Source organism: Aspergillus niger (genome assembly GCF_000002855.4).
Source record: "Aspergillus niger supercontig An04".
Lineage (NCBI taxonomy): Eukaryota > Fungi > Ascomycota > Eurotiomycetes > Eurotiales > Aspergillaceae > Aspergillus > Aspergillus niger.
Genome location: NT_166539.1, coordinates 673,402 through 701,390, shown reverse-complemented (window position 1 = coordinate 701,390; position 27,989 = coordinate 673,402). Strand labels below are relative to the sequence as shown.

Below are 27,989 nucleotides of genomic sequence, written 5' to 3'. Positions count from 1 at the left end.
ATATGCCTGGGTATAGACTGCTTGGCCTCAGTTAGCAGCACTCGTCGTGCTGGAAACTTTTGTACAGTCTTTGCAGATATGGCCTTTCACTAGTATGCTTCCGGTACTAAGATTGAATGGTGTTCTCTTCGTAGGCCTTGTTATGTGAATACGCTGGGTGACTAACAGTGAAAAGTCCCTCACTGGGTGTTACTGTTCAATGAATCATGGCCCGGGAAACGGCAGCTTCTTCCCTATAAAACCACCTCTCTCCCCCGAACTTCTACAATTATTTTCTTCATTTTATCAAGCTTCTCTTACTTGGGCAAATCCTCTTCCGATTTCTTCCATACCTACATACGTCAAGCCGGTAAAGATAGTCTCTCAGATCGCCTGATTACTCTTCACTAACTCGCCTTGAGTTGCCATCTTTCTTCATTCTCCTGTCTCCAGCAGACCCTGTGGGCCGCTGTGCAGACCGAATCTTCTCAGAATGTCGGAACCCAACCTCCCAAGAGTTATTGACTTTACGGGGGTGGTGAGAGACCACCTAGACTGGTATAACTCATATCTTCCAGCCCCCGAGAACTTGTTCAGGCTTGATAGACATGCCTTCCGTCGGTATAGAGAGTCACAACACACAGTGAATGACTATCAGATTTTCTCGACGGACATGGCGTGCTACATCAATGTGAGGCGAGAATATGAGCAGGAGTTTCAGACTATCGCTTGTACGGACCACACAAGGCTGAGATTTAGCATCCGTGGAGGCGCCGAGTTGCCACATTTCTGCTTGGAACTACAGCTCATAGATTCTAATCCGGGAAACAAGCAGAGGTCGTTCACCATCATCTGGACCGCCTTCGGGAACAAGGGTTTCGACGTAGACCGTCCCGTTAACAGACCAAATCAGAATCCTCGACAAGGTAGCATCCATACTTTCTCAAGCAGACTGCAGGGGGTACAGTTTTTATGGACCACTCTCTCCACAGGCGAAGCAGCCAGGTGCCGCGGAACACCCAATGCCGACAATTATACCATAACCTGGAGCCACAGTGAGGTGCCGTATGGCATGGGATTTGACTTATCTGTCGATGCTCTGGCATCTTTTCCCTCTGACCAAAACCAAGCTGTGGGCATCTTCCGTCAGCTTCTGTCGGGTAATATGCAGGTCAGAGTAATTACCCGGGCACGAGGAAATCTACTAGAGAATTGGAAATTCTTGGCAGCGATGCCAATGCCAACACTAGGGCCATTTCCCCTCTATGACTGCAGATATATCTCGGGGGGAACTTGGTGCAGGATTGACACTTTGCCCGCCATCTCTGATGAGGCTCTTATCAATCATATTGGAGTCCGTCAACGTGGCTGGATGAACAACCCCCCATCCTTTGTTACTCCTGCTGTACTTGGTAACTTGATTCCCGCCATTTATCACTTCATAAATGAACGCCATTATGAGGTTATCAAAACCGTCGGGCTGCTAAGAGAGGCCGAATATCAGCGCACGACCTACTGCAACACATTCAATGGAAGCTACACATTTAGTCTGTACCCACTGTCTACCGTTCATGGAGTGCACACCCAGGGTGTAGACAAGTATTTCTATGCCATATTGGATGTCACAACAGTGAGGCTCCCATCGGACGTTTTCGTCGAAAACGAATCAGCCCTCCCTGAGCCTGGTACCCGAGTGACTGTGAGCCAACAAGCTAGCGATGGGAATTCGAAGGAAACATGGCTGGGTACGGTTATCAAGCTCCCGAGCTTTCCCTCACATATTAGAATACCATCAAGCCTTGTCGCTATTCGCTTGAAGAGGTCTGACCAGACTCCGACAGGTGGTCACGTTCTGGAGGTGTCTGGTGTCGTGAAATTCGGTAATGAGCAGTCCGCGATCAGACAAGCAAGACAGGCCATCAGATACGTCCTGTATGGGGATCATAATTTGAAGATCCCAAAGCATAATTATCTACGGGAGTTGCTTCTAGCTCACAATAACCGAACGATAAAAGACGAATTGCCTGTGCCGGCCCCCGCAGCTGCTCAAAATTATCTCGACTCGATCCGTACAACTCTCAATGACCAACAGATAGCGGCCGTTCAAGAAGGAACAACTCCTTCTACCTGCTATAAAAACTATGTCACTTTAATTACCGGTCCTCCTGGTACCGGAAAGACCAGTGTATCTGCACACATTGCGGCATTTCACCGAAAGTGGCGGAATCCGATGTTGATTGTTTGCGGATCGAATTATGGTTTAGATGAAATCACTCGGAAAATACTCAAACTATTTACGAAGGATAACCTGGGAACCGAGGGAATCTTTCGTTTGGACACTGAACTTGGGGAAGACGTTGATAACCAGATGGCGCCCGAAATGGCCCACACGACGACGGAGACCCAGAGGAATTTTGATTCTACGAGACAAAGCTTGCGGAATGCCGGTATAGACCCGAAATTCTTGGAGCTCCTACGCTTCAGCGTGGAGACAGCAACTGCTGAAACAGACAAGAAGCTTACGAAGCAGGTATCATTGGGGCAACATATTCTTCGTCGAGTAGAGCTCGCCGTTCAGTTGAAATCCGAATGGCCTCAAGGAACAGAAATGGAGAAGTCCGAGATGGCTCTCATCTGGAACTTGTTGACCTATCAAATCTCTTTGGCGCGCCGCGGATCATTATTCGCCGAATCAATGAACGCGGAACTAACATTACGTGGCCCATCGGAGCTATTTGACGATCCGGAGAGCCCTGAAGATGTGCTAAGGTCTCTCGTGACCTCCTATAAAAGAGCATGGCTTGAAATCCAGCAATTCTACTTGGAGCAGGCCAGCATTGTTCTCTGTACGGCTTCAACGGCCGGACGAAAGGCTCTGAGACGCTTCTGCCCAAAAATAATCATAGTTGAGGAGGCAACACAAATAAGTGAGGGCACTGCCATAAGCCCGCTTATTCGTTTTTACCCGTCAGTCAAGAAGGTTATTCTGAGCGGAGACGTCGCCCAACTCCCGCCCACAGTCACATCAGTCTCACGGAATGAGGCCTACAACTCCGAGCGTCTTTCTCTCTTTGAGCGGCTCCTTGCCACTGGAGTCCGTCAAATACTTCTAGCCAGGCAATACCGGATGCACCCGTCAATCGCAAGGTTTGTGAGTGAAAGCTTTTATGAGGGAAACCTCATCAACGATGAGTCGGCTTCACGTCAGACACCAGAAATGGATCAGTTCATGACGCGGAGATACGATGTTGCCCCTGGGAGGTCACATTTCGTTTCTGTCAAGGACTCTGAGGTCTGGAGGCTTCGGAATGGGACGTCCATGTTCAACCCCAAGTACATATCGGCAGTTACGAAATTTGTGAGAGATTTGTGCGCGGCCAAGTGCCCGCCTGAAGATATCCTGGTGCTGTCGTACTACGCGGAGGAACGGAATCTCTTGAAGAAACTTCTCCATGATGAATTCCGCCTCAGTGGCGTCGATGTTATGAGCGTAGATGCTGCGCAGGGGCGTGAGAAGCCCATTGTGATAGTTTCGACAACTCGCCCAGGACGCGGAAATAAGCTTGGTCATGTTGCGGACGCACACCGGATGTGTGTGGCCCTTAGTCGAGCACAAGGCGGGCTGATCGTGATCGGGGATGAAGGCATGGGGGGCAGCGCGAACTCTCGGGCGTTCCAATTGTGGAGGAATTTTATCAACCTCCACAAGAGGGAGAAGCGAGTGATTTACCTGAACAGTCCCGAGGACGTTCTTTGGAAGATTTTAAGAGTTCCCAATAATGAGGGTTTTGAAAAATTGCAGTGAAAAGGAGGTCTCAAGAAGGATATTCGTTGATGGTTCGTCGGTCCAATTGTCGTTCGCTTGAGATTGTCTACGCTTGTTACTTTTGCTCGCATTTCCAAACTGATATTTCCTTGTCAATTCTTGCACATTTGATTGATTGATTTTTTTTTTTTTTTCTGTTGCAATTCCCTTCGTGGTTCTGTTATTTGGTTGTGATTCCCTCGATCGTTAGGACGGTATCTGACAACCGGTGTCAACTAGACCCAACGACAGGCCTAGGGTCTTTGATAGTTACCACTCTCAAATCTAGTATCCTAGCTCTGAATCAGTTTGCAGCTTTGGATTGGCAGTCCCATGTAGCATTCTCCACTGTATAGAACTCCTGATATTTGCATGTAGCAACTGCTTATCGCCGCACTCTAGTAATCTCCAATGCGCAAAATGCCATGCAGCCATAGCACGTAATCCTGCGCATTTTCACTAAAAACAACAAAGCATTTGCCTTGGAACACTGTTGTTAGAATCGAGCTTCGACATCCAACAGTATTCCCAGTTTGGCCGGAACAGCGGGACCCTCGCAATACGGATACTATCGTCTTCCCCACGGAAAATGATCTAGGTTCTAAGGCCAGTAAGCGGCGCGAATCCCCCTTCCTTCTTCAAGAATAAGGTGTGCTTGATTCCGAGATGCATTCATTTCTAGTGCGTAAAGGTCCTGGAAGGGGATCGTATTATGTGGTTAGCAAATGAACGACTTCATCTCTTTAGAGATCTGAAATTCCGTGGGAAATTCCGAAATCAACTCCCACCGCTGAGAGGTGTGCGATAGGTGAATTGATATGAGAGGGAAGGTAACCTGCTTATGAGGAGCGTCGTCACCAGTGGCTGTTTATCTTAGATCTTGGGTTTATGCGATCATACACTGCGTAGTGTATGTGGCCGTTGAACGAGGAAGACTACTTTTCTGGAATCCATATAGCTTATGATGAATAGATTGTTTGTTCTTAAAGTGTTGCGGAGTTTCATATCATATTGTGGCACCTGAGTAGTCCCATATTGGATTACTAACAAAGCAAAATTAAGGCAGAGGGAGGCCAACGCAACTAGCCCTCCGTTAACCCAGAAGGCACCCAAAGTGACAACTAAAGAAGGGAGGGCTTACTATAGCACCGTAGATAAAGGCTCTCCATGATCGATCATCCAGAATGAGAAATATCCTCCTCGAACTGAATAGGAGCCGAGTCTGGGACAGTCGCCCAGTTAGCCAGTCTAACTGCATCCTGATTGTGCAACCGATCAATGTGCCACAGATAGATTTCTCTTCCCTCCTCATACCAACACCTCACTTCCTTCAGGAGGGCCTCCCATAAGTCCTTATTCTTGATTGGTTTCCCAATAGCACTTCTCCAACCCTTCGAGAGCCACTTGCGGATCCAGAGTGTTGCACCGTTGACAACATAACTCGAGTCCGTAGCAATAACCAAGCTGTCAAACGTATTCCCATCATGAGACAGATATTTCAAGGCCGCAATCACAGCTCGCAGTTCTGCACGAGTGCTTGTCTGCCTATGGTAGACCTTAGTTGGGCCCGTCATCTCGAGGCGACCAGCAACCCCACCGGTGATGTTGCGTGATGGATTCTGGGGCCTGTATACGAATGACCATCCTGCCTTAGCATAGTTCTCATCTCCCTTCCAATTGTCATGGCATGCGCCAGCTGTATATACCAGGCATTGGTAGTAGTTCTCTCTTCCAACAAATCGGCGTATCGAAGGCCTGCCCTCGGATACGAAGACGAGAGGTTTGAAGAGTGATCGTGGAGTAGCGTCTGGGGTTGGGGGAAGGAATGTCTTGGGGATAACGGGTTGCATTTGGCTTTCTTTGCCATGTGATCTGTTTCCATGGCCCTTGAGTCTGTTGTAAGACTTTTGGTTTGGCTCATCAATCTCCCTTGACATGGGGTTCGACGTATGCCTCTCTTTTCTGGAGGCTTTGTTAGAACTGTTGTCATTATAAACATCACCAGCTTCCCCCATTTTGATTTCCTGTTTCGCATAGCTATAGGTGTCGCCCGCTTCCCCCATTTCAATATCCTCTCTCGTGTGGCTATAATCCACGCAGCACATAGCGCAGATCACGAGGAGGTGTTCGCGACATACAAGCCTCCCGTCAGCGAGGGCAAGGGGCGAAGGGGGTCGTTCGAACTTCATTCTGATGATGAATGATACTTTGTCTGGGGCTTTGATGGTGAGCAATGGGAAGACACTTTTGGTGCCAAAGGATACTATTGAAAGATTGTCCAAGTGGCAAGTCGCTTAGAATGCGCTTAGATTGCAATGGCAGAGGTGTGGGCTGTTATAGATGGAATAGGAAGTTCCTAGACTGTTATGCTGCGAATAAGCATTTATCAGCTAGCATCAGACCTCCTCAGGTTTGTTTATATGGGCGTGACTTATCCTCTGACTAATGAACCTGTGTGGGAGTTTTGCTTTATGGAAACTCCCGTAGACAGCGAGCTTTTCTCACGGAACCTGCTGAGGTCTAATTTCTATTCACTCAACACCACGCAGGCGGCGATGCTAGCCTTGGAAGGCATTTTCACAGCGATACTTTCACGGCGAACAAATTAAAATGCTGCTTTCTGAACTGTTCGGCAGGACTACTTTTACTATTAGTTCTACCGATCCTTTGACTCATTCTGGCATGATGGATGTATTTTCAGTCAGCGTTAAGCGGTGAATGTAGTATGTGAAGGATGCTATCGGAGTTAGCCAGCAGGTATTGTCATGCTCCTTGTCTTGGTATCAGTAGGCTCTCTAGGAGAGACCTTCTCCTTTGTCAGGGTTGAAAATTAAGAAAAGCCCTATGGCAATCTGAAAGAAGACGTAAAGGCCAGACAAAGGACATATCAGTGCCTGGCACCACTACCCGTCTTCTGAGCTAAACAACACGAGGAATTCGCGATTGTTGGCCTCTTCCATGTAATTTCGACAGCTAGTAGCTCATTCCTCCGATCGGGCTCCTGGATCGGACGCTAGTCCCTATCCTGTGACATTGTCCCCACTATTCGGAGGTTGACTTTTTCGAGAAGCTGGTCCCTGGAAGGTGGAACAATCCACTTGAGCAAGATGAGCAAGTAATTACGTGTGAAGACTCGTCTCCTAAAGTGTTCCAACTGATATAATTTCCACGTGCTATGGTGGGGAGCATTCCAACTAACCTTAATAATTAATCCCGAATGCAGATGGCGGACACGTCAATTAGGCAGAAGGTTTGTTTCTTGGCAAAAGGCTCATTTCATAGGCAAAAACCGTAGATGGCGGAAGCTCCAGTATTGGCAGACTGGCAACGATCACCATTGACTAAGTATCTGAAAACAGGGCATGCATATTAAGACCGGAGACCTGCAGTCTGCATCCCAACAGGAGTGCGACAGGGTTTGACTATCGGGGGAGGAGGCAAAATGAGCGGAGTCAGCGGACAGCGCGCTCTTCCTGGGCAATCTGCAAACTGAGTGGACGCCATTACGAGTTTGAGAGCTAGTCATTATCATCGAGCAGTGGAACAGGCTTGGCAAACCATCGTTTGCACCTCCCGTTGAGTCCCTTCATGGCTTTTCCCTTACGGAACCTGTCCGCGGAGTGGGTCATATCACAACACCAATCTTATCAATCAGTCACAATGAGCAGGGTATGACCAATGAAAGAGACCACAGCCACAGCTTTAATATTATTAGCACACCACATGCTCCAGTAAGTCGAGGTTTTCACGGATGCCAAGAATAATATCGCAATCCTGAGAAGGGCAGCTTTCCTCGAAAGGGATGCTTTTGCGACAGTCGGAGAAACACGGGCATCTTATCTGATGGTATCTTCTTGGCACTATGGGTCCGATCGGTGAGAAAAGAAGCTTTAGCTTGCCTGAACAAGCTTAATCGCTGCTGGTGTCCCTATAAAGACTGTGTCGATCCATCCCTTTCTTCGCTGCCCGCTTTTGTATTTGTGCGACGGGAATTTGCTGGGTATCCTTGCAAAAACGGGAACATCGACTGCACGAAGGCCGCGAACCAACATCATCAGACTCTTCGTGGGCCTTATAATATCCGGTTGGTGGTGTTTCTACCCTCGCCTTACAATATGGCGACCGAAAAGAAAACCACCGAGGTTACAACTGCAGAACCTACCCCTTCAGACTCACTTCATTCAGAAGACAACACAGTTGTGGACAATGCAGATGGAAAACGTCCGCCGCCATTGCTCGCTAAGCTGATTGCGGTGTTTGTTATTTCCTGCATTAGTTTTGGGTCCCACTGGAGCAGTGGCGTTACAGGAGCAATGAAAAGCACCTTGAAGAAGGTAAGGATAGACTGCTTCCAAAACCGGAGCAATTATTAACCTTCGGTGTAGCAAATGCACATCACGAACACTCAATTCTCGTTACTTGAGGCTAGTGAGAACTTTATGGCTACCGTCCTTCTCCTGCCGGGCGGTATTGTAACCGACAGAGTAGGAGGTGCTCGTAAGTATACCGCAACGTTTGTCGCTCAGTTTGCAAGATCTAACCTGCCATAGGAATGATCGTTTATGGCAATATCGTGTATACTATCGGTTCCATACTAGTGGCTGCTGCGACCACAGTTCGATCCTTCAACTTCATGGTCGGCGGGCGGATTATCCTCTCCCTGGGTGACATTGCTACCCAAACAGCCCAGTACAAAATGTTCTCCTCCTGGTTTCCTCCAAGCAATGGATTCGCCTCAACCCTTGGGTTTGAACTGGCAATTGGCAAGGTAAGCATATTACCACATACGGTGCATAATAAAGCTGACCAATAAAGATTGGAGGATTTGTAGGAAAGTCAACAGCAAACATCATCGCCAAGGTATGAATCCGGTCGATATTGAAGCCAACCGATCTAACATGAAAATCTACAGAACACTGGAAATTTCGCATGGGTCTTTTGGACGTCCGTTTTCATGAACCTTTTCACGAACGCAGCAACTTGCTTCTTCTGGCTGTTCAATCGTTACTGCGAAAAACACTTCCGTGGTCGCGAAGACAAGGCAACCCAGGAAACTCTGACCGAAAAGAACAGAAAGTTTGAACTCCGCAAGATGTTCCAGTTACCTTGGATGTTCTGGGCTATTCTCGCCTTCTCAATGTTCCAGACTAGCACCGCCAGTGTCTTCAGCTCGAACGCCACAGAGTTGGCTCAGAAGAGATTCAATGTCGACGCAATCACGGCGGGCTGGTACAGCTCTTTAGCCCAATATGCAGGTGGGTCATCAACTGATGTTACAAGAGGCATCGCTGACCAAACCAGGTTTCTTCCTTGTACCCTGCCTGGGAGTTTTTATCGACATCCTCGGCCATCGGGCTTCTGTTTGTAAGTCATTAACGCATGCCGCTAACCTATAATCTACTCACTGTCTGTCGCAGTATGTGTGTGCGGATTAGGTATCTTTATCAGCATGGTGCTGGTGAACTTCGCCGAGTCCAAACAAGGGACAGCCGCGGCATTTGGTATATACGCAGTTGCGGTTTCTCTGGGTCCTACATCTATCATCGACGGCATCCGCACGAGTCTTTGGCATCAGTCAGTCTTTGGGTCTGCGTACGCACTAAAGGTTACCATGAATAACGCGTATGGCCCCTTAGTAGCCAAGTGAGCATGTAGTAGACAAGGGCTGACCTTATGATTTAGGATGACGATTATTATTGGCATCATTACGGGTGCGCTCCAAGATGCTGATAATGACTCCTACCGTCGATCTGTGCGGGTCTATCTTTTCCTGGCTATCTGTTGCGCGATTGTTTCGATCATCCTCTTGATCGGCTCCTTGATCGGCCGGGATCTTGCTCCTCTGCAATGGACCCGCAAGCGGCGCCTGGCCTGCGGAGCCGAGTACATCGGCAAGCTTCGAGAACATCATCTGGTAATACACTACCAGCGTAGTAGGATGATCTCGATCTGCTGCTTCACTGGTTTGGTGTTGCTTGTAATGGGAAGCTGGGCGGCATATATTTGGGGAGCAGTGACAGGAAATAATCCGTGAGAACGGCCTTTTCCATAACTCGATAGATCATATAGACATGATAATAATGAGGCTTTTCCTGGTGTGTCATATTCGAAAGGTATTTACAAGATATAGAAATAGGAAGATGAGATGAAATGGTGGCTGCTGGAGGATACCACGCTAGGCTAGATCGGGTCTAGCCATCACCTGGACCGGCACTAAGCCAAGATCGGCCGGCTGGACGACTCCGGCAGATCTCCAGGAAGCTGGGCATCATTACAACAACTGGCTATTCTTCCAGCTGAGTCGAGTATTCTAAGCAGAGTATTTAGTTTCTTGGGCGTTAATAATCTCCCGTGATGCTCGCAGTTCATCACGGATAGCTTTACGGCGACCGGGGAATTCGACGCCCTTCTCATGTTTGTTGACTTTGCTTGCCGGATAGAAGGATTTAAGCATCCCCCCGCCAACATCCATGAGAGACATTCGCCCAGATCGACATTGGCTCTGAACAACTTCTTACCTCTGTTGCCTGTGTGATCGTGCCCTCCTAGTACTAATCTATAAACGATCGTTGCTTCACATACAGACATACCTGACAAGTTCGCCGGGGTTACCTTGGTGCCAATGCGTCTCCCGCCCGAGATTATTCAACTCATTATTGAGTCTATCATCCCTCCAGATCCGCCGGTGGCCTATCCCGACTTTTCAGGGGAAATCGATACTTTAGTCAACTTGACATTAGTATCGCGATTCACTTGCCAGATAGCAAGACGGCTTCTCATTAATCACTGTCTTCTGATTGACGATGAACTGTTATTGGAGCACCTGCTCCAATGTGAGCCACCAGAGCTAGTCAACCGAAGGCCCAATGATACAGGGGCACAAGTACAGAAACGTACTGCAGCTGGCCTTGTACTGGTTTTGGATGAGCCCGATAGGCCCTCGGTTGCGCGAGACATCGAAACGCTCTCGTTTCACCTTTGTCACCGCTTAACCAGGCTCGTGATTGATTTACCCTTGCGCTTCTATAACCCCTCAATGCCCGAGCTAGAGGTGCGCCCTATGCTACGCGAAGCGTTTAAGCGCTTGACACTGTTGGAGGAGTTTTGTTCAGCCGCAGACGACCTTTGCCTTGATACGCAAAAGCTACCCTACATTTGGGAGACTCCTTCCGACCAGCTGGAGGAGGCGGATTATGAACCAGCGGTGTGGTCACTATGGCCTCGTCTGCGCCGTCTTGCCCTGTGCGAAGTTGATGTTACGTCCATGCAATTCATCGGGGGGCTCCGCCGATGTTCGAAATTGACACATCTGGTCCTTGTTGCACCTTCTGGCTTGGATCGCGATGTTCGGTCTGGCTGGCAATCCACTGACTTCTTACCCTCACTCGAGCGGCTTCTAATTGCAGATTCAGCCGATGAGTTCGAGATGGTTAGTGGCAAGGATCATCTCGGGGAAGACACAGGCTTCGTACGACAACTTTTTCAGTGCTACAAGTCTCGAATGTTGGAAAAACAGAAATACTATGTCAAAGACGAAGAAAGCGTCGAGTTCGACTCGCTGGTCAAGAAAATAGCCTTTCCCGTGCCATCTTACCGTAAAGGAGATGATGATATCATCTGCCACGGATGGCTCCTCGATGCCAGTATAGACGGAACCATTTGGACTGAACCATACGGCATCGGTAGTCGATATATGTTAGCACGCAATACATATACGTGAGATTGATTCGCGATCCGGTGAACAAACCATGGTGGCTGATGCGCGATGTGACCAATCGGCCCCGGCTCTGCGGGGGAATGCCGCCGGGATTTCCAATCCTTCGGCTCACCTCCACCTCCACTTCCGCCTCACTAATCCGCACTGGCTCGGTAGCCTGCGGGATTCCTCCACTCTGCTTATTGCTGACTCGGGAGGGGCATCTCCCTCGGATCCCGCCTCACCTCCGCTCCTGGATTTTCCTTCTTTGCTTTTTTCCTCTCAGGAGACTAACGGTCCTTGATCCCGCCGATGTGGATGATTCCCGCTGCAAGCTCAGTCGCAACCGGCAATCGAATGCTCTGACCCCGCATGGTCCGACTCGTTTCTGCCTAGTGTATCCGCTACATCCAACGGCATATTGCTTATTTGCCTCCAGCCTCGTGGGTTACACAACTATACAGATCTCTACCGACAACCGAGCCATGGACGAGATATGGACTTGTCAGTTTTGCTCGGCAGTTTTTCATCGCTTAGACCACCACAAGCGACATATAGCTACTCGTATGATACACGCGCCGCTTGGAGCGAATCCCGTGTGTGGTGCTAATTGCTGGCGTTTAGATAGCTCACAGAAGCCTTTCAAATGTGGATTCTGCGGCTCTCATTACAAACGAGGGTGCGTATGCTATGCATAATAGCTCAATGCATGAACTGACGTTGGCGCCTTATTAAGAGATGTCCTGCGGCGACACTGGAAATCTTGTTCTGCCCGTATACACGCCGGTCAGACCATTCCAGGACCTCGGATAGGTGGCAAAGAACGACATGCATGTGACGTCTGCGCAAGGCTCAAGAAATCCTGTGATGGGGGTAAGCCATGCTTAGAATGCGCCACGCGGAGGAAGGATTGCACGTACTTGCGACTACAGGAGAGCGGGGGATCTCCGCGCAACCAGCACACTCCTTCGCCGACGCTTAACAAATTACAGCCCGAGCCTATAAACCCAATACCTGATGTAGCACTTCCCACGTGGGATCTTGGGCTCCAACCATACTATCCGAATTACCAGACCCGTCTGAAAGCTCGCGCACTACGCGATGGTATCCAGTCGGATGGGTGAGTCTGTTCTAGTACACAGAGCTGTTTATCGGATAGGATCATCAAATAATAGCGCGGGTGTCACGGGGAATAGAAGACCTATTTGGAGTTTCGGAGTGCCGACGAATACCGAAGGGCCGGGCATTGTAAATTGCTACTATTATTCCAAATGTATATAAGAACTTAAGCATTTGCGTCTATTGCGAGTATGTGGCTAACATCGGCGTATCAATGTTAGCAGCCATGTGAAAAGGGAAACAAGACCTGCTGCATGCCAGAGGTGACTATTTTTGACCACACTGCGAGAATAGGCAATCCTCCACCGTATATCAGACGGTGATATGACAGCTCCATCTCCGGCGGAATTCCCCCACCGCTATGCTCGGGCCATTCTTTGAACTGCAACAAAGTTGGCCACAGCCCACTCCTTGCTTGAGCTAGACAGATAAATAGTACGTCATTCCACCTCTCATTCTTCTTACATTTATCATCCATCATTCCAACAGCAATCATTACCTCCAGTCTACCGCTCACCCAGCAATTTTCAGTGTCTTGCTCATATAATGTCCACCGTACAGGAAACTCGCGTTGAAGACCACTTCAACAATTGGCCTAATGTCAAAGGCGTAAGTTCTTCCTGAGCGAAACATTCTTCTATGCTAAATTCGCTTCCGCAGTTTGACGCCAACTACGAGGAGAAAACACCCATTGAGCTCCCCGTCGAAGGCCAGATTCCCGCCTACGCAGCTGGCTTCCTCTACCGCACTGGACCAGGCAGATATAAGGTCGACACCGTCAATGGAGAGACATTTCACGTCAGCCACTGGTTCGATGGTTTCAGTGAAACTCACCGATTCCAGCTTCTAGCTCCAAACGACACCCACCCATCAGTGCGCGTCTTGTACAACTCCCGCTTCTCTACCGACGCTCTCATCGAGAATATAAGACAGACCGGTGAAATGCACAAATTCAGCTTCGGCCAAAAGCGAGACCCCTGCAAGGTCGTATACCAAAAAGTCCAAACGGAGTACGAGCCCGATGAGACTCCCAATCCGTCGACCGCCAACATCGGAGTCACTCTGAGCATCAACATGCCAGGCCTCAGTGATACCTCCAACAACAATCACCGCTGGGACACCTCTTCCGGGATCAAAACCCTGCACGCCAAAACCGACCTCAACGCCTTCAAGCAACTCAACCCAGAAACCCTAGAACCCATCAGCCTCGCCAGCCAGCAGAACCTGCACCCCGACCTGAAAGGTTCCGAGACAGCCTCACACGCCCGCTCCGATCCCAAGACCGGCGACGTCTTCAACTACAACCTGGACCTTGGCCCGGAGTCTACCTACCGCGTCTTCGGCACCTCCGCATCCACCGGCGAAACCACCATCCTGGCAACCTTCCCCGCAACCCCAGCCTACCTGCACTCCCTCCTCATCACCGAAGACTACGTCGTGGTCTGCGTCTGGAACGCTCACATCTCCACCGCCGACCCCGACTCCGGCCCCAAGAGCTTCCTCGACTCCATCAAGCCCTTCGACCCTTCCCTCCCAGCAACATGGTACGTCGTCGACCGGACGGGCAAGAAGGGTCTCGTCGCCACATACACCAGCCGCCCGTTCTTCTGCTTCCACACCATCAACGCCTGGCAAGAAACAAACCAGGATGGTGAGACCGACATCGTCGCCGAACTCGTCACCTTCGACACGGCAGACTTCATGCACAAACTCTACTACGAAAACCTCCTCTCGGACTCTCCCCACCCTAAACCCAGAACAGATGCCACTTGCTCCTCTGTCTCCCGCTTCCGCCTCCCTGCTGTTCCTTCCTCACCCAACCCTGAATCTCATGAGCTGCCCGAAGCCCTTCTCGAATCCGCCTCCTGTAAATCCCTCTCCCCCGAACTCCCCACCATGCACCCCGCCTACGTCACCCGCAAACACCGCTACATGTACGCTGTCGCGGACACGGGGAAATCTACCCTCTTCGACAGTATCATCAAGTTCGATAATGAGTCCGGTGAGACGAAGGTGTGGTGCCATCATGCTCAGTCTCCTGGAGAGCCCATCTTCGTTGCGAATCCCGATGGTGTAGAAGAGGACGATGGGGTGTTGCTTAGTGTAGTGTTGGATGGGATGACGGGGAAGAGTTACTTGCTTTGTTTGGATGCGAGGAGTCTGGTGGAGTTGGGAAGGGCGAGGGTGGCTGGGCCTGTGCCGTTTGGGTTTCATGGGCAACATGTTCCGGCTAGGGGATTGCCGACGGGGGAGTATTAGGTCGGTTGGTTGGGTGGGTGGTTGGGTAGAGAGGGGAGTTCTTTGTCTGGAGGGGTGTGTGGGGTTGGGTTGGATTGGGTTAGAAGGGCAGGTTGGGAAGATGAGGGAGGGGGTTTGTGCAGGGGTGTAGTTCTGGATTTTACTGAAGTATGTTGCGATGTGTTGTTGTCAGTTTATTGTGTGCGTTAGCCTTATATTAATGAATGATAACTGAATGGTGTACAAGTTGTGGTTTTGTGAAGATGTAATAAGTCGAGTCCATGATGCATTCTAGAGACTTTCTTGATGTTTACATGACTATTCTAAATATTATGTCGAGTTATGTAAATTCAGTCTCATACTTCAAAACTACGCAGGTTCTTTGCTCCGAATAGGAATTACTCATACATTGCCCTTCTTGAAAAACCTAGAGCATAATCCCCATCTGTGTATATTCAATCTGTTCTATACTATGCTGTACTACCACCCACTGACGAAAATTCCACAATATGTATAGCCCCCTCTGAAGCGTCAGCCACATCCCTATCTATCAACGTTTCAACCAACAAACACCTCAACAAGCACATCATTACTCCACCCAGCCTTCAACCCCATCTCCTTCCAGGCAGTCAGAATATCCACCGCCACCACCCTCCCCTTATCACCACCTTCCTTCCAAACAGTTTTCTTCGGCACAGGTCTCCCCAGAATCATGACCATGAAGTTATCATCAATACTCCAGTCCGGCAAGTCGGAGAAATAGATCCCTAATGTGCCCAGCGCCTTGAGACTAATGTCGAACCGCAGTCTTCCGTTATCTTCGACGTAGATATCAGAGAAGATGATTGCTGCTGCGCCGGTCATTTTGCCGACTAGGCCTAGGACTGATACTTTCGTTTCTGTGGGCGTTGAGGTGGAGGCTCGTTTGTTGGCCTTCAGGTCGAAGGTGTATGTTGGGTAGGTTGTTAAGATTTCCCAGCCCTTCGGGGGCAAAGTCACCGTCACTAGGGATGATTCCGTGTCCGGGACGCGTAGGTCCGAGGCGATCATGCCGCTGGTGTGAGCGCGGATGATGTACTCGCCTTGAGAGTCTTGGTGGATTCCTGGGAAGTCTAAGAGGTGGGTTATGGTGGATTTCTCGGCGGTGGAGATGTTGAAGAGACCTAGGATGCCGCTGCCGGTTCGGGCCCAGCCGGTGTAGGTGCCTACGCGCACTATGTGGCCTTCTTTGTAGTCGTGGTAGATGTCCATGGCACGGCCGATCAAGCTTGGGCGGAGGATGACGGTTCCGTCGTGTATCGTTTTGGCGGTCATTTGGTCGATCAGGGAGACGTCGTGCTTACCGGGTTCGTCGGTGATGTATACTGGGCCTCCGGAGACGCAGCGTGCCGCGGCGTGGAAACCGGCGTACGGGTGGCTTGTTTGGAACATGTCCCAGTCGGGGACGACGTTCAGGTAGCGGGTCAGCAGGGCGTTGTGGGCGTTGCAAAAGATATGCCATGGATGAGACGATTCGATGTTGGGGAAGAAGTCGTCTGAGTTCCGGAGGGGAATAGTAGGCTTGGTCGTTGGAAGCTGTGAGTGGAAGATGGCTTGTGGGAACATTGACATGCAGGATATAGCCCTTGAGCTGAAGTGTTTCAACGTGGAGATAGACCATGCGTCCTGGTAAGCGGTGATAAATCTTCTCCGGTCCTCTGGGTCTTTGATCAAATCGAGAAAGAACTGGGCGTCTGCCTTGACGGAGTCGACTCCAATTGAGGCAAGATATCTATAGAAATCGTCGTAGAATTTTTGAACGTCATCCGGGTCAATTGCCAGCACTGAGCCATTCTCAAACGCATGCGAGATAGCGCCTCCCACAGCAGGCACTTTGATCTCAACTCTCTTGGTCTTGTATTTCTTAGCAAGATCACCTTCCGCTGAAATTCCTCCCCAGTATCCGAGGATTGCATGCCAAACTGCGATGTGTTCGACGTTCGGATGCCTCTGACGGATGGCTTCAATGGTCTGTTTGAACCCTTTGGGAAAGGCAGCTGGGTTTCCTTCGAACTGCCTCCAGCCCCTCTTGAACTGTGATTCGGCATCGTCTAGTGTTTGCCAGTTGTCGTCAATGATCAAGTTAGCTATCTGGATCCCATGAGACTTCAGTGAGTCAAGACCACGAAGAATTTTCTCTTCCGTCAAATCCTGACCTAGTCCGTTCCACGTGCAGTAGGTTAAGCCATCGTACCACTCAGCCATCCACTGAGCCTTCACATCCTTTTCTACCACCACTATATCGTCCGGGGGTGGCGAAACTGGGGCCCGCTTGGTATCGGACGCCTCTTGCTCGGCATATGGTCTTGCGAGCTTGCGAGCTTCGTATACGATCGCGCTCATTGCAACCTCATAATCCTCCGCAGCTGAAGCCAGTATTTGGAATGTAGATGGCTCTGCATTGTCATTGAGGGATTTGACGATTACTTCCCCATTTTCGCCTGATCCAAAAGTCGTCAAGATATTATCCTTGCCGGACAACCCAAGAAGCACAATATTCACTCCGTCAGTCCGCAGAAAGGAGCACAAAATGGCTTCCTCGGACAATTCAAATTTCCCTTGTCCATGCCTTGGACCGAGCCATGGAGTCCAGATGCGCACCAAGGAGAAATACCGCAGAATTGACATTGGCACTCCGAGGGCCACCTCTTTGTATCCAGATTCGCCTGCATGAGCTGGCTGAGCTTTCCCGGAAAGATGCCACAAGTTCGAACCGGGTGATTCGCTTTTTCTTGGCTCAATGCTGATATCCGCAGACATTCCCTCGAAATACTTTTTGAAATCTGTTGGAGTCGTCTCGAGCGAAGTGAACTCGGGCTTTTGTGAGCCAAATACCAATACCCCATCATTTGCACCCTGTTGCTGGTTCACCCATTGCCATTCGGCATCAGGATTAATTCGATAGCGAACAGTGAATTGTGCATGCCCGGCATTTGAAGGTAGAGTTATCTTCCCTGAAAAGACATTACGGAAGTAGTTATAGTCTTCCTCGCTGCCGTTCATGAGTGGTGCCACAGGAGATCCGTGACTCTTGAGTGACGTTGCGGTCCACTCAGAACTAGAGATGTTGTGCCATATTTGGATATCCCAGGGCTGCACTGGAAATGAGGTGCTTGATTCTAGCACTACGGTGAAATTGATCTATAGGGATTAGCTATCTTTCGGCAGTATCATGGAAGACGGAGGTTTATTATCTACCGTATCAGGTTCCGTGGATCCCGAGCTCCCGGACCTCCTTTGGTGACATGTTATCTGGCCCAAGGGAGGATAGCACGTCACTCGAGCAAGCAAACTCATCTGTGCTGGACGAATGAATTTGATCTGAGACTTCTTGATGTTCTTGCGATCGGGACCGTAGATCGGCAAGGTCGATCTATGTCTTGTGTTGGCTTGCATCTGGACTAATTGCCGGAGCTATTGATAGGAATTGGATTTGAAAAAGTAAGGTTGGTCGGAAGAAATGGAAAGCACACATCAGCTTGAATCAACGGATGAAGAAAGCTGGAGTCGTTGCGGTGATGATGATGAAAGAAGTCGAGGTGCAAGATGAGGTGGCGATGCGGGGAGGGGAGCCATTCCCATCCTTGATTGGCTTGCAGGATCACCTTGCTGGCCTCACATCTGCAGTCAAACGAGTTGTTGATCAACTAGATTCTGACTGATATCTGCTACCATGGTACAAACTTGCCTCTTTTCTGGAAGTACCCTCTGGGTGGAATTATTGCCCCTGCTGTTGGGTCGGTTACTGGGTTTACTAGGCAGTACGTAACACTAATAGCCAGATAGTTTTGCTCCCATACAGAAAGAGGACCGAGTTGGCATGAGATTGCCGCTGCTTTCAGCATATTGAATTATAATTATTGTATTTGGTACTCGTTCAATCGTATCGCCTACGCTGTATCTAAGAATCCCTCCCCGCCACATTCTACCGCATTCATTCAATCTTGATGGCCAGCTTTCCGAAGTGGTTGCGTCCCCACTATTCGTTATATTAGTATCCTGTCAACTATTGCGCAGAAAAGAAAAATCACTTACCATGTACTCGTAGGCTTCCCGAGTTTGCTCAAGGGTGAAGACCTTCTCATCCACAACCGGGTGGATGTTGTTGGCCTCGATGGCCTGGACCATGTCGTTCATCATAGCCTTGCTACCAACGTAGATACCGCGGACAGTACAGATGTGGCTCAAGGTATCAAGAACGTTGGGCATGGTCTTGGGGTCAGCACCACCAACAAATCCGATGATGCTGATCACACCCTCGAACTTGATGCACTTAAAACTCTCGTTGAGGGTACCGCTGCCTCCGACCTCGATGATGTGGTCGACACCAACGCTGTCAGGAGTCAGCTTGCGCGCCACATCACCCCAGTTGGGCTCAGTCTTGTAGTTGATGACATGGTCGGCGCCCAATTCCTTCAGTTTCTTCGCCTTCTCCTCGGACGAGGTAGTAGCAATTACTCTTGCGCCGGCCGCTTTAGCAAACTAGCGTGGTAACCTGTGTCAGCATTCGGTGCGTTCTACAAACCCTGAATATGGGAACCTTACCTGCAAAGCGAAGATGCTAACACCTCCGGTTCCCTGTACCAACACAGTCTGACCAGGCTGCAAGGGCTTCAGTCCATACAAAGCATTCCAGCTCGTCAGAGCAGCGCAGGAGAGGGTGCTGGCTTCGAGGTGGTTGAGGTTCTGGGGGCTCTTGACCAGACCGTTCTCGTTGAAGGCACCGTACTGGCGGAGGGTACCGTCAATAACGCCACCAAGTCCGGAGCTGGCACCCCTGCCATCGATGGGGCCGTACTGGTGTTGCTGGTTGAACAGGGTGACAACCTTGTCACCCTTCTTAAATTGGGTCACCTTGGAGCCAGTCTCGACAACCTCACCGGCACCGTCGGAGCCAGGAACAACTGGGAAGTTAAGCGCAAAGGGGTATTGGCCCTGCAACAATAAGGATCACCTGTCAGGAGGACAGCTGGCTAACAATTAGGGATGGGGAACGCACCTTAGGGATGATCAGGTCACGGAAGTTCAACGACGCCGCGTGGAACTTCACCAAGACCTCGTTCTCACCGACTTTCGGGATAGGGGCATCGCCAAAGGTGAGGCCATCGAAGTCGTTGTCCTTGTTGAGGACGGTCCACTGCTTCTGAGATGTAGCGCCCATTTTTTCTGGTGTATTTCGGTCTGGAAGGTGCAGGTGCAGTGGATGACAGGTGACAATAGCAACAGAACGTGATGAAGCTTTGGGAATCACCTTGGCTGGAAGATCTGTAGCTTTTAAAGAGCTCTTGCACTTGATTCTTGACGTAAGTGGGCAAGCTCCACTCGAGTGACGGTGGGCTTAATAATAAGGCCCAAGACTTAGTTAATGGCCATGAAGGTTTAGAATATGGAGCCTGAGCTGAACCAGCGAATCAAGGTACGCATAGAGAAGGCAGTTGTTCCCACGATGATTCTGTTGCTGATAAATCCGTTCTTCCACCATTCTATGCGAGTGGGGCATTGTTAGTAGTATGAGTCGTGCCTGAAGAAGCCTCCAGCATAAGGTATGCTGGTGATCAAATCGCTGCCGCGTCGTTCATCCATGACGACGTGTTATGATAGTTTGAGATCAACCATTTAGTTGTCATCGTGCAGCGAATCCTACTATCCATTGCAGCAATTGAGCAGAAGCTTCGCGTTTTCTTCCATAGGGAAGATGGTGGAAGAGGAATGAAGTGGGCCGTGGGCCCCCGCCAGGCAAAGAGCAGACTTTTCCGGTTTGGCTTCAACTTCCTCCCTTCCGGCGTTCCCTTGCCTTATCGCGACTATCTCGGGGACTGCACCCTGGTCAACCTATGTGCAATTTGATCACTGAAATCCAAATGGGTGTATGTCCGATGAAGAGCACTGTTCATTGATGAGATGATAGACTAGGAAACGGCAGTCTTACATCGATGCACTGTTGCGGCTCATTGTTGAGTATTCTGAAAGTGGCGTGGGGCAGTTGGGCGTTGGAGGGACAACCGCTTGCTTCCCCGGGTTCGAAGGCCGAGGACCTTGGATTTTCACTCTTCAGACGCCGAAAGGCCTCCTGTCAGCCATTTCCACAATAGTGCAACGTGTCGACAAAAAATAAGCTGCCCCTGGCTGTCATCTATCTATACGGGGTAGATACAAGCTGCTTATGCGCAATGCGACCCAAATTCGGGGACTATCAGCCCCGCACTAGCCATCTGGATAGGCCGAGAAAACTCCGCGCATTCCTAGGCGCTTTTACATCGCGATCGTTAATTGTCCGACTCAACTAAACCCATGAACCAGCTTTATCTTCGTTATGTAGAATCCTAAGTATATTCCGAGGACTTTTTCTCGCTCAAATAACTTTTTAACAGCCCATACCTTGTCAATTTAACCAGTCTCATGTCCATTTGGGGGACACTTCGGTTACTACTATCATTGAGGGGCCAGTGGCGTAGGCTTTGAAATCGCGAAAATAACTACTTTGTAATGAACCGCGAAGCATCGCCATCCTGGTGCGAAATAGCGAGTAGATTCTCCTAACGATGATGCTGCAACTAGGTCCTTTAATAAATAAAACAGAAGGGTGCACCCCTGTCGGACCATCAGTGATAATACAGAGTCCAATGGTCGAACGGTCTGCATCAATAGTAGTCCAGACCACATGATTATTCTGAAACGATGAGTATCTCACTCTACTCCTTATCCCTGCAGAGATGACATGAGAATGGGAAATCTCTCCTCATCAGAGAGTATAGATCAGACTATCCGGCCATTTATCTGGCGAACCCAAGCGGGACCTAAAGCATCGCGCAATCACCCAGCAGGATGAGTTGACGACAGGAAACGGCTAAAACGCACCAAACACCACACGTTCGGTGGATTCCATAGGCTCGGTGCTTAACATGATTTGATATTGCATTGCGCGGACGGGATCGACAGTTGAATGAGGGGTAATCTGCTATCCCCTCACTCCTGACCATGGCGCTCTCTTCTTCCCCTTGAACTTTAAGCTCGTGGCTTCTGTTCACCTGGACAAATATCACACATTCTTCCAAACTCCGATACAGATCTTGCCTATAACAACATGTCTCTAGGACGTACCTTTAAGCTTAACTCGGGATACAAGATCCCCGCCGTCGGTTTAGGAACATGGGTATGCGAACCGTTCCAGATATGCACCTCTCGTCGCAAACTGACAGTCACAGTTGTCCAAACCCCACGAGGTAGAAAATGCGGTTGAGGCAGCTCTGCGCTCTGGTTACCGTCACATCGATGCCGCCGCCATCTATCAAAACGAAACAGAAGTCGGAGATGGCTGGAAGAAATCAGGAGTGCCGCGCGAGGAAATCTTTGTCCGTGTCATGTCGCATTCCCTGTTGTCTGGTGCACTTGACTGACATCCTCCTTTCATGTCCTTTTAGATCACCAGCAAGCTATGGAATACCCACCATCATCCCGAAAATGTGGAAGAGGCCGTCAACAAGACCCTCAAGGATCTTCAGACCGACTATCTCGATCTGTACTTGGTATGTCGGTATCTATACTCATCCCAATATTCTACTAACAAACTCAGATCCACTGGCCCGTGGCATTCATCCACCAGAACTCTTTCCAGCCTCCCCTAGACCCGGTCACGAAACGCTTCAAGCTGGCAGATGTTCCCATTTCTGAAACATGGAAAGCTATGGAGGACCTCGTCCGAAAGGGCAAGGTTCGCAGTATCGGTGTGAGCAACTTCACCGTCGAGAAGGTAGAGGAGCTGCTCAAGACCGCGACCATCCCGCCTGCTGCGAACCAAATCGAGGCGCACCCATACCTACTCCAGCCAAAGCTCACTGAGTATCTGAAGGCGAAGGTAAGCAGCTGACTTCATCACGGCTGATGTATCGAACTTTGCTGACAGAATGAACCAGAACATCCTTCCTGTCGCATATAGCCCTCTGGGCAACAATATCTACGAGCTACCTCGGTACGTCCACAACTTAATTATATTCTCTTCGCATGCTAATACCTGAGCAGTGTCATCGACGACCCCCAGGTTCAAGAAATCGCGAAGAAGCTGGAAAAGGAGCCCGCTCAGTTGTTGATTTCCTGGGCTGTTCAGCGCGGCACTGCCGTCTTGCCAAAGAGTGTCACTCCCTCCCGCATTGAGAGTAACTTCCAAGGTATTTCAATTAATGCGCATTTATATCACTGGTATCTAACGATAGTAGACTTCATCATCCCCGACGCTGAATTCGAGGCCCTGAACAAACTCGACCGCAACACGCGATACAACTACCCCTTCCGCTGGGGAATTGACGTTTTCGGGGAGCTGGGAGCCGAAGAGGCTGAGAGACGGGCTGAGGAATTTGCTGCGAAATTGAGAGCGGAGCAAGCATAGAGAGATTTGTAGGACTCTATGTACTGCTCAACCCTGTCTGTTACCCTCAATATATATAGCTCGTAGATACAACGATCATGAACACGGAATCATATAGAAAAATAAACAAAAGCAACCGTAGACACCTTGTGCTATAAATGCTTCAAAAAGTTTCAAATAGACCTAGTAAAAGCAAACTCCCACTACCCATGCATGGTACACATGGCATGCATGCATGTACAAGTCAGTCCTTCCCGGCACAACGCCTGCCATGGGAAGGACACCGTAAATCCCGCACACCAGCCAATCACCTCGCTCACACCACACATCAAATCTTCAACACTCAGCGAAGCGTCAAGACCAAGGCTCATTTCTTTAAAGCATTCCAATACGCAGAGAACTTAATATAAAAGCAACATCAAAAACTCAACGAGCACCACGAAAAAGCCAGACTACAATGTCATCATCCGTCCAAGCAGGCCGAGTAACCAAGAACACTACTACCGCGCGGCGGAGACGCGTACAACATCCGAAGACACGAGCTAAGCCTCAACCACAAGACCATGAGTATGATCGCAATGGGAGTTACTGTATGTCACTATATAAAAAAAAAATAGAATTATAATCCACCTCCATTCATCTCATAGCATAACATAACAAAGGAATAAAGGCTAATTTTATCGCAGACAATTCATCCCCATCACTCCCGCTCGTCGAGCGCACCAACCAACTGAGCATTCAGGAATTCAGTTCAAAGTACATTTCTTCTGAGTTTTTGACTTACACCTACAAACCCGAAGACACAATATCCTCTGAAGAGCAAAAGTACAAATTATCTATCTACGACGCAGCCACCATCCCCACCACTGACCTAAATGCATGCTTCAATCTCATCGAGGAGACATCCTCAGAGGCATACAAGAATTCCTCGACGGGGTGGTCGCCCACTAAGAAGAAGAAGGAGATGAAACTTCCTGATATGAAGTATTTGGTTGTTCGTCGGGAGGTATTATCATCAGATGATGGTGAAGGGGAGGGGGAGAACGCAGTGGTCGGGTTCATGTCATTCATGATTACCTACGAGGACGGGAAAGAGGTGATTTATCTCTACGAGATCCATCTGTCGTCTGAGGTGCAGAAGCAAGGGCTCGGGAAGCGGTTATTGCTTGTGTTGATGGAGATAGGGAGACGGGTTGGGATGGAGAAGGCTATGTTGACGGTGTTTACGTCAAATGGGGTGGCTCAGAGGCTTTATGAGGCTATTGGGTTTGGTACGGATGAGTATAGTCCTCGGCCGAGGAGGCTGAGGAATGGGATGGTTAAGGAGCCGGATTATAAGATTATGTCTGTAAGGTTGGATGGAGGGCCGTATGTATGATCTATGGAGCCTTCATTCTTTCTGGATGATGCTATAGTGGGTATGTAGATTAAAGTACAGTTAAACTTGTCGCACTTCTTTGCCGCGCAACTCTGGGTTGTCGTATTCCCATTCGTCGCGGAGGGCGGCGAAGATGGTGTCCGCTAGTAATATTGATAGGCCAAGACTCCATACCAGAGTGATGGCGTAGAAGAAGTTGGCGTTACCGGAGCCGGCGTATATCCAGAGATGATAGAAGGCGGGCCCTAGGAGAGTGGCGTAGAGAAGGGCGGAGATTGCGAAAAAGGTGTATCGCATCACTAAATACTATTAGCACATGTCAATAGATACAGTCGGAAGTGTGCTTACGAGGGAAGAGGTGGCGGTAGAGTGGAAGCAGGGCGAAATATAGTGAGGCGTCGGAAATGCTGGGATATGGCTTGAATATGGCAAAGATGCCCAGAAGGGACGTCAGCACAAACAAAGGCTGTCGGCGCAGTCGCACAGTAAGGCCACCCATGTACGCAGCCAAGTGAAGCCAGAACACCCCTAGGAAGAACTCGCGAAAAGAGTCGAAGATTTCGATGAAGAAATACCACCAAAGGCCAACGTTGGGGGTCAGGTCAGGCACGAGCAACTGGACACCATATGTCGCAGAGATGAAGCTATAAAAGTCGCCAATCAACAGAGTAGATATGCCAAGCAGTCCTGCAATGCATGTAAGGAAAACTGCGAAGTGTTGTAGAGCGAACGGTAGGGCGCCGGAGGAAACCTTGGCTTTCTGGACTCGCTGGTCGTAGCATAGAAGAACAAGCGGAATGAAGAGAAGTGCGGGATATATCGACAGGTACGATGCAAGCCCCAGAGACAGCATTGCATTCAGACTGTTTCCAGTGACAGCGCTTGAAAAGGAGTATAGGATTCCGGTTGTAGTAAATACCCCAGTCGATCGGCCCAAGCAGGTTGCGATGGTGAAGGGATTGAATAGAAACCTGACAAGGTCAGCACCAAGAAACACCGAGTATAGATATCCGCCCTTTACCATGCCGCGATAGACACTCCATCCCATCTAATATGCTTCCGCAATGCCGAATAGAATCTCCCCGATACCGCCTGCCCCGAATCCGAGATCGTAACCAGAGCATTCGCATTCACCAGGTCTACCAGCGAGTAGAATACCGCAGTGGGAATAGGATGAGATTGTGCGTTCGGTAGGAGGGAAAATAGAGGAAGAAGTAGCGGTGCCTGTGCTTTGTTAGGAGTGTTCACTCGGATGTATAGTCGTCGGCTATACCTGGTGGAAGACGCCTCCGTCATAGGGGGAAACATTGCGCATGTACAGGAAAAGACCTTCTTGAACTATAAAGACGATCATTAGTCTCCAGTAATTTCAAGCCTGTTAGCTCTGACTCACGTCTTTTGAAGCTGGTCACCGGTGTTGATACCTCGACTCTACCCGTCAACAAGTCGGGGAGTGAGGGGAACAATACTGAGAGAAGAAGTCGCAGGGCCAGAGCACCACCGAACACGGCGGCTTTCCTATGATCTACCCCCATACTGACTTCAAGTAAACTGGCCACTTAGCGCATGCCCGTATTGATCAGAGACGGCCTATGCAACGGCCTTGAAGCGATTGGGGATTTGGAGGCCGCGGATCTCCAGCTGTCCGGTTGGCTTCACGTGCCAAGACTCCGCGCATTTCCCTTTTCCGCCGTGCACGGACCACTCCGAGCTGCTGATCCAGAAAAGTAAAAGAAAAAAAAAACTTATCGAGATTTTTCTGGTTATCGGGATTTTCTCCAATCTTCAACCCGCAACACTTGCACCAGAACTGTCGCAAACATGGCTAAGATCAAGAAGAAGGGTACATACACTCATGATTTTCATGCGACAATTTCATGCTAACAATCCCTTTTTTTTTTCAGGAACCTCTGGCCAGGCCAAAAACTTTATTACCAGAACCCAGGCCGTGCGCAAACTTCAGATTTCCCTCCCGGATTTCCGTCGACTATGTATCTTCAAGGGTATGCATATCCTATTGATGGACTGAGGCATTGAGACATATACACGGTGCTGATTCTTCTTCTTGTCGGAAAACAGGAATTTATCCCCGTGAGCCCCGGAGCAAGAAGAAGGCCTCCAAGACCTCCACTCCCAACACCACTTTCTACTACACGAAAGATATTCAGTTCCTCCTCCATGAGCCTCTCCTGAGAAAGTTTCGTGACCAAAAGGCGCTTGCGAAGAAGATTGCCCGCTCCCTTGGACGTGGTGAAGTCTCAGATGCGTCCCGTCTGGAGAAGAACCACGCGCCGAAACTCACCTTGGATCACATCATCAAGGAGCGCTACCCGACCTTCATTGACGCTCTGAGAGATCTTGACGATGCCCTGTCTCTGCTGTTCCTCTTTGCCAACCTCCCCTCTTCTCCCCATGTCCCAGCCAAGACCATCGCTCCCTGCCAGCGGGTTACCCACGAGTTCCAGCACTACCTGATCACCACGAACTCCCTGCGCAAATCTTTCCTGTCGATCAAGGGTATCTACTACCAGGCAACCATCCAGGGACAGGACATCATGTGGCTTGTGCCCTACCGCTTCGTGCAGCGTGTCAACGGCGACGTCGACTACCGTATCATGGCCACTTTCGTCGACTTCTACACCACTCTGCTCGGATTCGTCAACTACCGTCTTTACTCGACTCTTGGCCTTCGCTATCCCCCCAAGTTCGATAAGAGGAGTGACGAGAATGGTGCTGAGTTGGCGGCTTTCACTCTGGAGGGCCGCACCGTCGGCGAAACCCCCAAGGCTCTCGAAGCCAACAAGCAGGCGAGCAAGCCTTCCAACCAGGAAGTCTCTAAGGAGGTTCAGGCCAAGGTCGACAAGGTCATCAAGACCGCAGGCTTGGATCAGACGAAAGACGAGCAAGTTACCGAGACAACCGAAGAAGCTTCCGAGGCGATCGATAAATTCGAGCCTACTGCCCCCGAGGCCGACACTCTGCCCCAGCCCGACTTGAGCGGAGATGAGGCTGGCTCTCTGTTCGCACCTTTCGTTTTCTACATCTCCCGTGAGGCTCCCAAGGCGCCCCTGGAGTTCATCCTCCGCTCCTTCGGCTGCAGCAGGATCGGCTGGGACGCTGTCCTTGGCGACGGAGCTTTCACCCACGATGAGACGGATACTCGCATCACCCACCAGATTGTCGATCGTCCTTCTTTGCCCGAGTCTTCGCTGCCCGCTATCCCTGCTGCTTCGACAGAGGGCGCTGCTCAGAAGGTCAGACCGGGAACCCGCATCCCCGGCAGAACCTATGTCCAGCCCCAATGGGTGTGGGACTGCATCAACGAGGGCAAGCTCCTCCGTGCTGATCTGTACGCCCCAGGCGCTACTCTCCC

At 49.9% G+C, this 27,989-nt stretch overlaps 11 protein-coding genes across 11 annotated transcripts; 6 read left to right on the top strand and 5 right to left on the bottom strand.

Annotated features, from left to right (window-relative positions):
* Positions 1–472: 472 nt before the first annotated feature.
* Positions 473–3,784, top strand: An04g02740 (uncharacterized protein; the record flags this gene model as incomplete). The annotated part of the gene is made up of 1 exon (XM_059747384.1): positions 473–3,784. One exon carries the CDS (start codon positions 473–475, stop codon positions 3,782–3,784), a length of 3,312 nt encoding a protein of 1,103 aa, XP_059606044.1.
* Positions 3,785–4,959: 1,175 nt separating this feature from the next.
* On the bottom strand, positions 4,960–5,973 carry An04g02730 (uncharacterized protein; the record flags this gene model as incomplete). The annotated part of the gene is made up of 2 exons (XM_001401604.3): positions 4,960–5,808; positions 5,923–5,973. 2 exons carry the CDS (start codon positions 5,971–5,973, stop codon positions 4,960–4,962), a joined length of 900 nt encoding a protein of 299 aa, XP_001401641.3.
* A 1,926-nt stretch (positions 5,974–7,899) lies between these two features.
* Positions 7,900–11,504, top strand: An04g02720 (uncharacterized protein; the record flags this gene model as incomplete). Its single annotated transcript, XM_059747383.1, has 9 exons — positions 7,900–8,118; positions 8,170–8,281; positions 8,335–8,552; positions 8,600–8,644; positions 8,697–9,039; positions 9,086–9,148; positions 9,202–9,427; positions 9,467–9,717; positions 10,369–11,504. The coding sequence occupies 9 exons, from the start codon at positions 7,900–7,902 to the stop codon at positions 11,502–11,504; spliced, it is 2,613 nt and encodes an 870-aa protein (XP_059606043.1).
* A 1,641-nt stretch (positions 11,505–13,145) lies between these two features.
* An04g02710 (uncharacterized protein) lies at positions 13,146–14,858 on the top strand (the record flags this gene model as incomplete). The annotated part of the gene is made up of 2 exons (XM_001401602.1): positions 13,146–13,208; positions 13,260–14,858. The coding sequence occupies 2 exons, from the start codon at positions 13,146–13,148 to the stop codon at positions 14,856–14,858; spliced, it is 1,662 nt and encodes a 553-aa protein (XP_001401639.1).
* Positions 14,859–15,395: 537 nt separating this feature from the next.
* An04g02700 (uncharacterized protein) lies at positions 15,396–18,272 on the bottom strand (the record flags this gene model as incomplete). The annotated part of the gene is made up of 2 exons (XM_001401601.3): positions 15,396–18,017; positions 18,075–18,272. The coding sequence occupies 2 exons, from the start codon at positions 18,270–18,272 to the stop codon at positions 15,396–15,398; spliced, it is 2,820 nt and encodes a 939-aa protein (XP_001401638.1).
* Positions 18,273–18,810: 538 nt separating this feature from the next.
* On the bottom strand, positions 18,811–20,037 carry An04g02690 (uncharacterized protein; the record flags this gene model as incomplete). Its single annotated transcript, XM_001401600.1, has 4 exons — positions 18,811–18,855; positions 18,912–19,358; positions 19,422–19,811; positions 19,876–20,037. 4 exons carry the CDS (start codon positions 20,035–20,037, stop codon positions 18,811–18,813), a joined length of 1,044 nt encoding a protein of 347 aa, XP_001401637.1.
* A 482-nt stretch (positions 20,038–20,519) lies between these two features.
* An04g02680 (hypothetical protein) lies at positions 20,520–21,539 on the bottom strand (the record flags this gene model as incomplete). The annotated part of the gene is made up of 5 exons (XM_059747382.1): positions 20,520–20,692; positions 20,806–20,823; positions 20,964–21,009; positions 21,068–21,118; positions 21,357–21,539. 5 exons carry the CDS (start codon positions 21,537–21,539, stop codon positions 20,520–20,522), a joined length of 471 nt encoding a protein of 156 aa, XP_059606042.1.
* Positions 21,540–21,960: 421 nt separating this feature from the next.
* On the top strand, positions 21,961–23,259 carry An04g02670 (uncharacterized protein; the record flags this gene model as incomplete). The annotated part of the gene is made up of 7 exons (XM_001401598.3): positions 21,961–22,029; positions 22,082–22,228; positions 22,298–22,402; positions 22,450–22,731; positions 22,790–22,845; positions 22,896–23,041; positions 23,090–23,259. The coding sequence occupies 7 exons, from the start codon at positions 21,961–21,963 to the stop codon at positions 23,257–23,259; spliced, it is 975 nt and encodes a 324-aa protein (XP_001401635.1).
* Positions 23,260–23,695: 436 nt separating this feature from the next.
* On the top strand, positions 23,696–24,616 carry An04g02660 (uncharacterized protein; the record flags this gene model as incomplete). Its single annotated transcript, XM_001401597.1, has 2 exons — positions 23,696–23,828; positions 23,925–24,616. 2 exons carry the CDS (start codon positions 23,696–23,698, stop codon positions 24,614–24,616), a joined length of 825 nt encoding a protein of 274 aa, XP_001401634.1.
* Positions 24,617–24,676: 60 nt separating this feature from the next.
* On the bottom strand, positions 24,677–26,151 carry An04g02650 (uncharacterized protein; the record flags this gene model as incomplete). The annotated part of the gene is made up of 5 exons (XM_001401596.1): positions 24,677–24,915; positions 24,965–25,587; positions 25,638–25,840; positions 25,890–25,954; positions 26,010–26,151. 5 exons carry the CDS (start codon positions 26,149–26,151, stop codon positions 24,677–24,679), a joined length of 1,272 nt encoding a protein of 423 aa, XP_001401633.1.
* Positions 26,152–26,437: 286 nt separating this feature from the next.
* Positions 26,438–27,987, top strand: An04g02640 (uncharacterized protein; the record flags this gene model as incomplete). Its single annotated transcript, XM_059747380.1, has 4 exons — positions 26,438–26,459; positions 26,521–26,619; positions 26,696–27,818; positions 27,876–27,987. Coding segments are annotated over 4 exons (1,356 nt in total), but the record flags the coding sequence as incomplete, so codon positions are not given.
* Between the last annotated feature and the right edge of the window lie 2 nt (positions 27,988–27,989).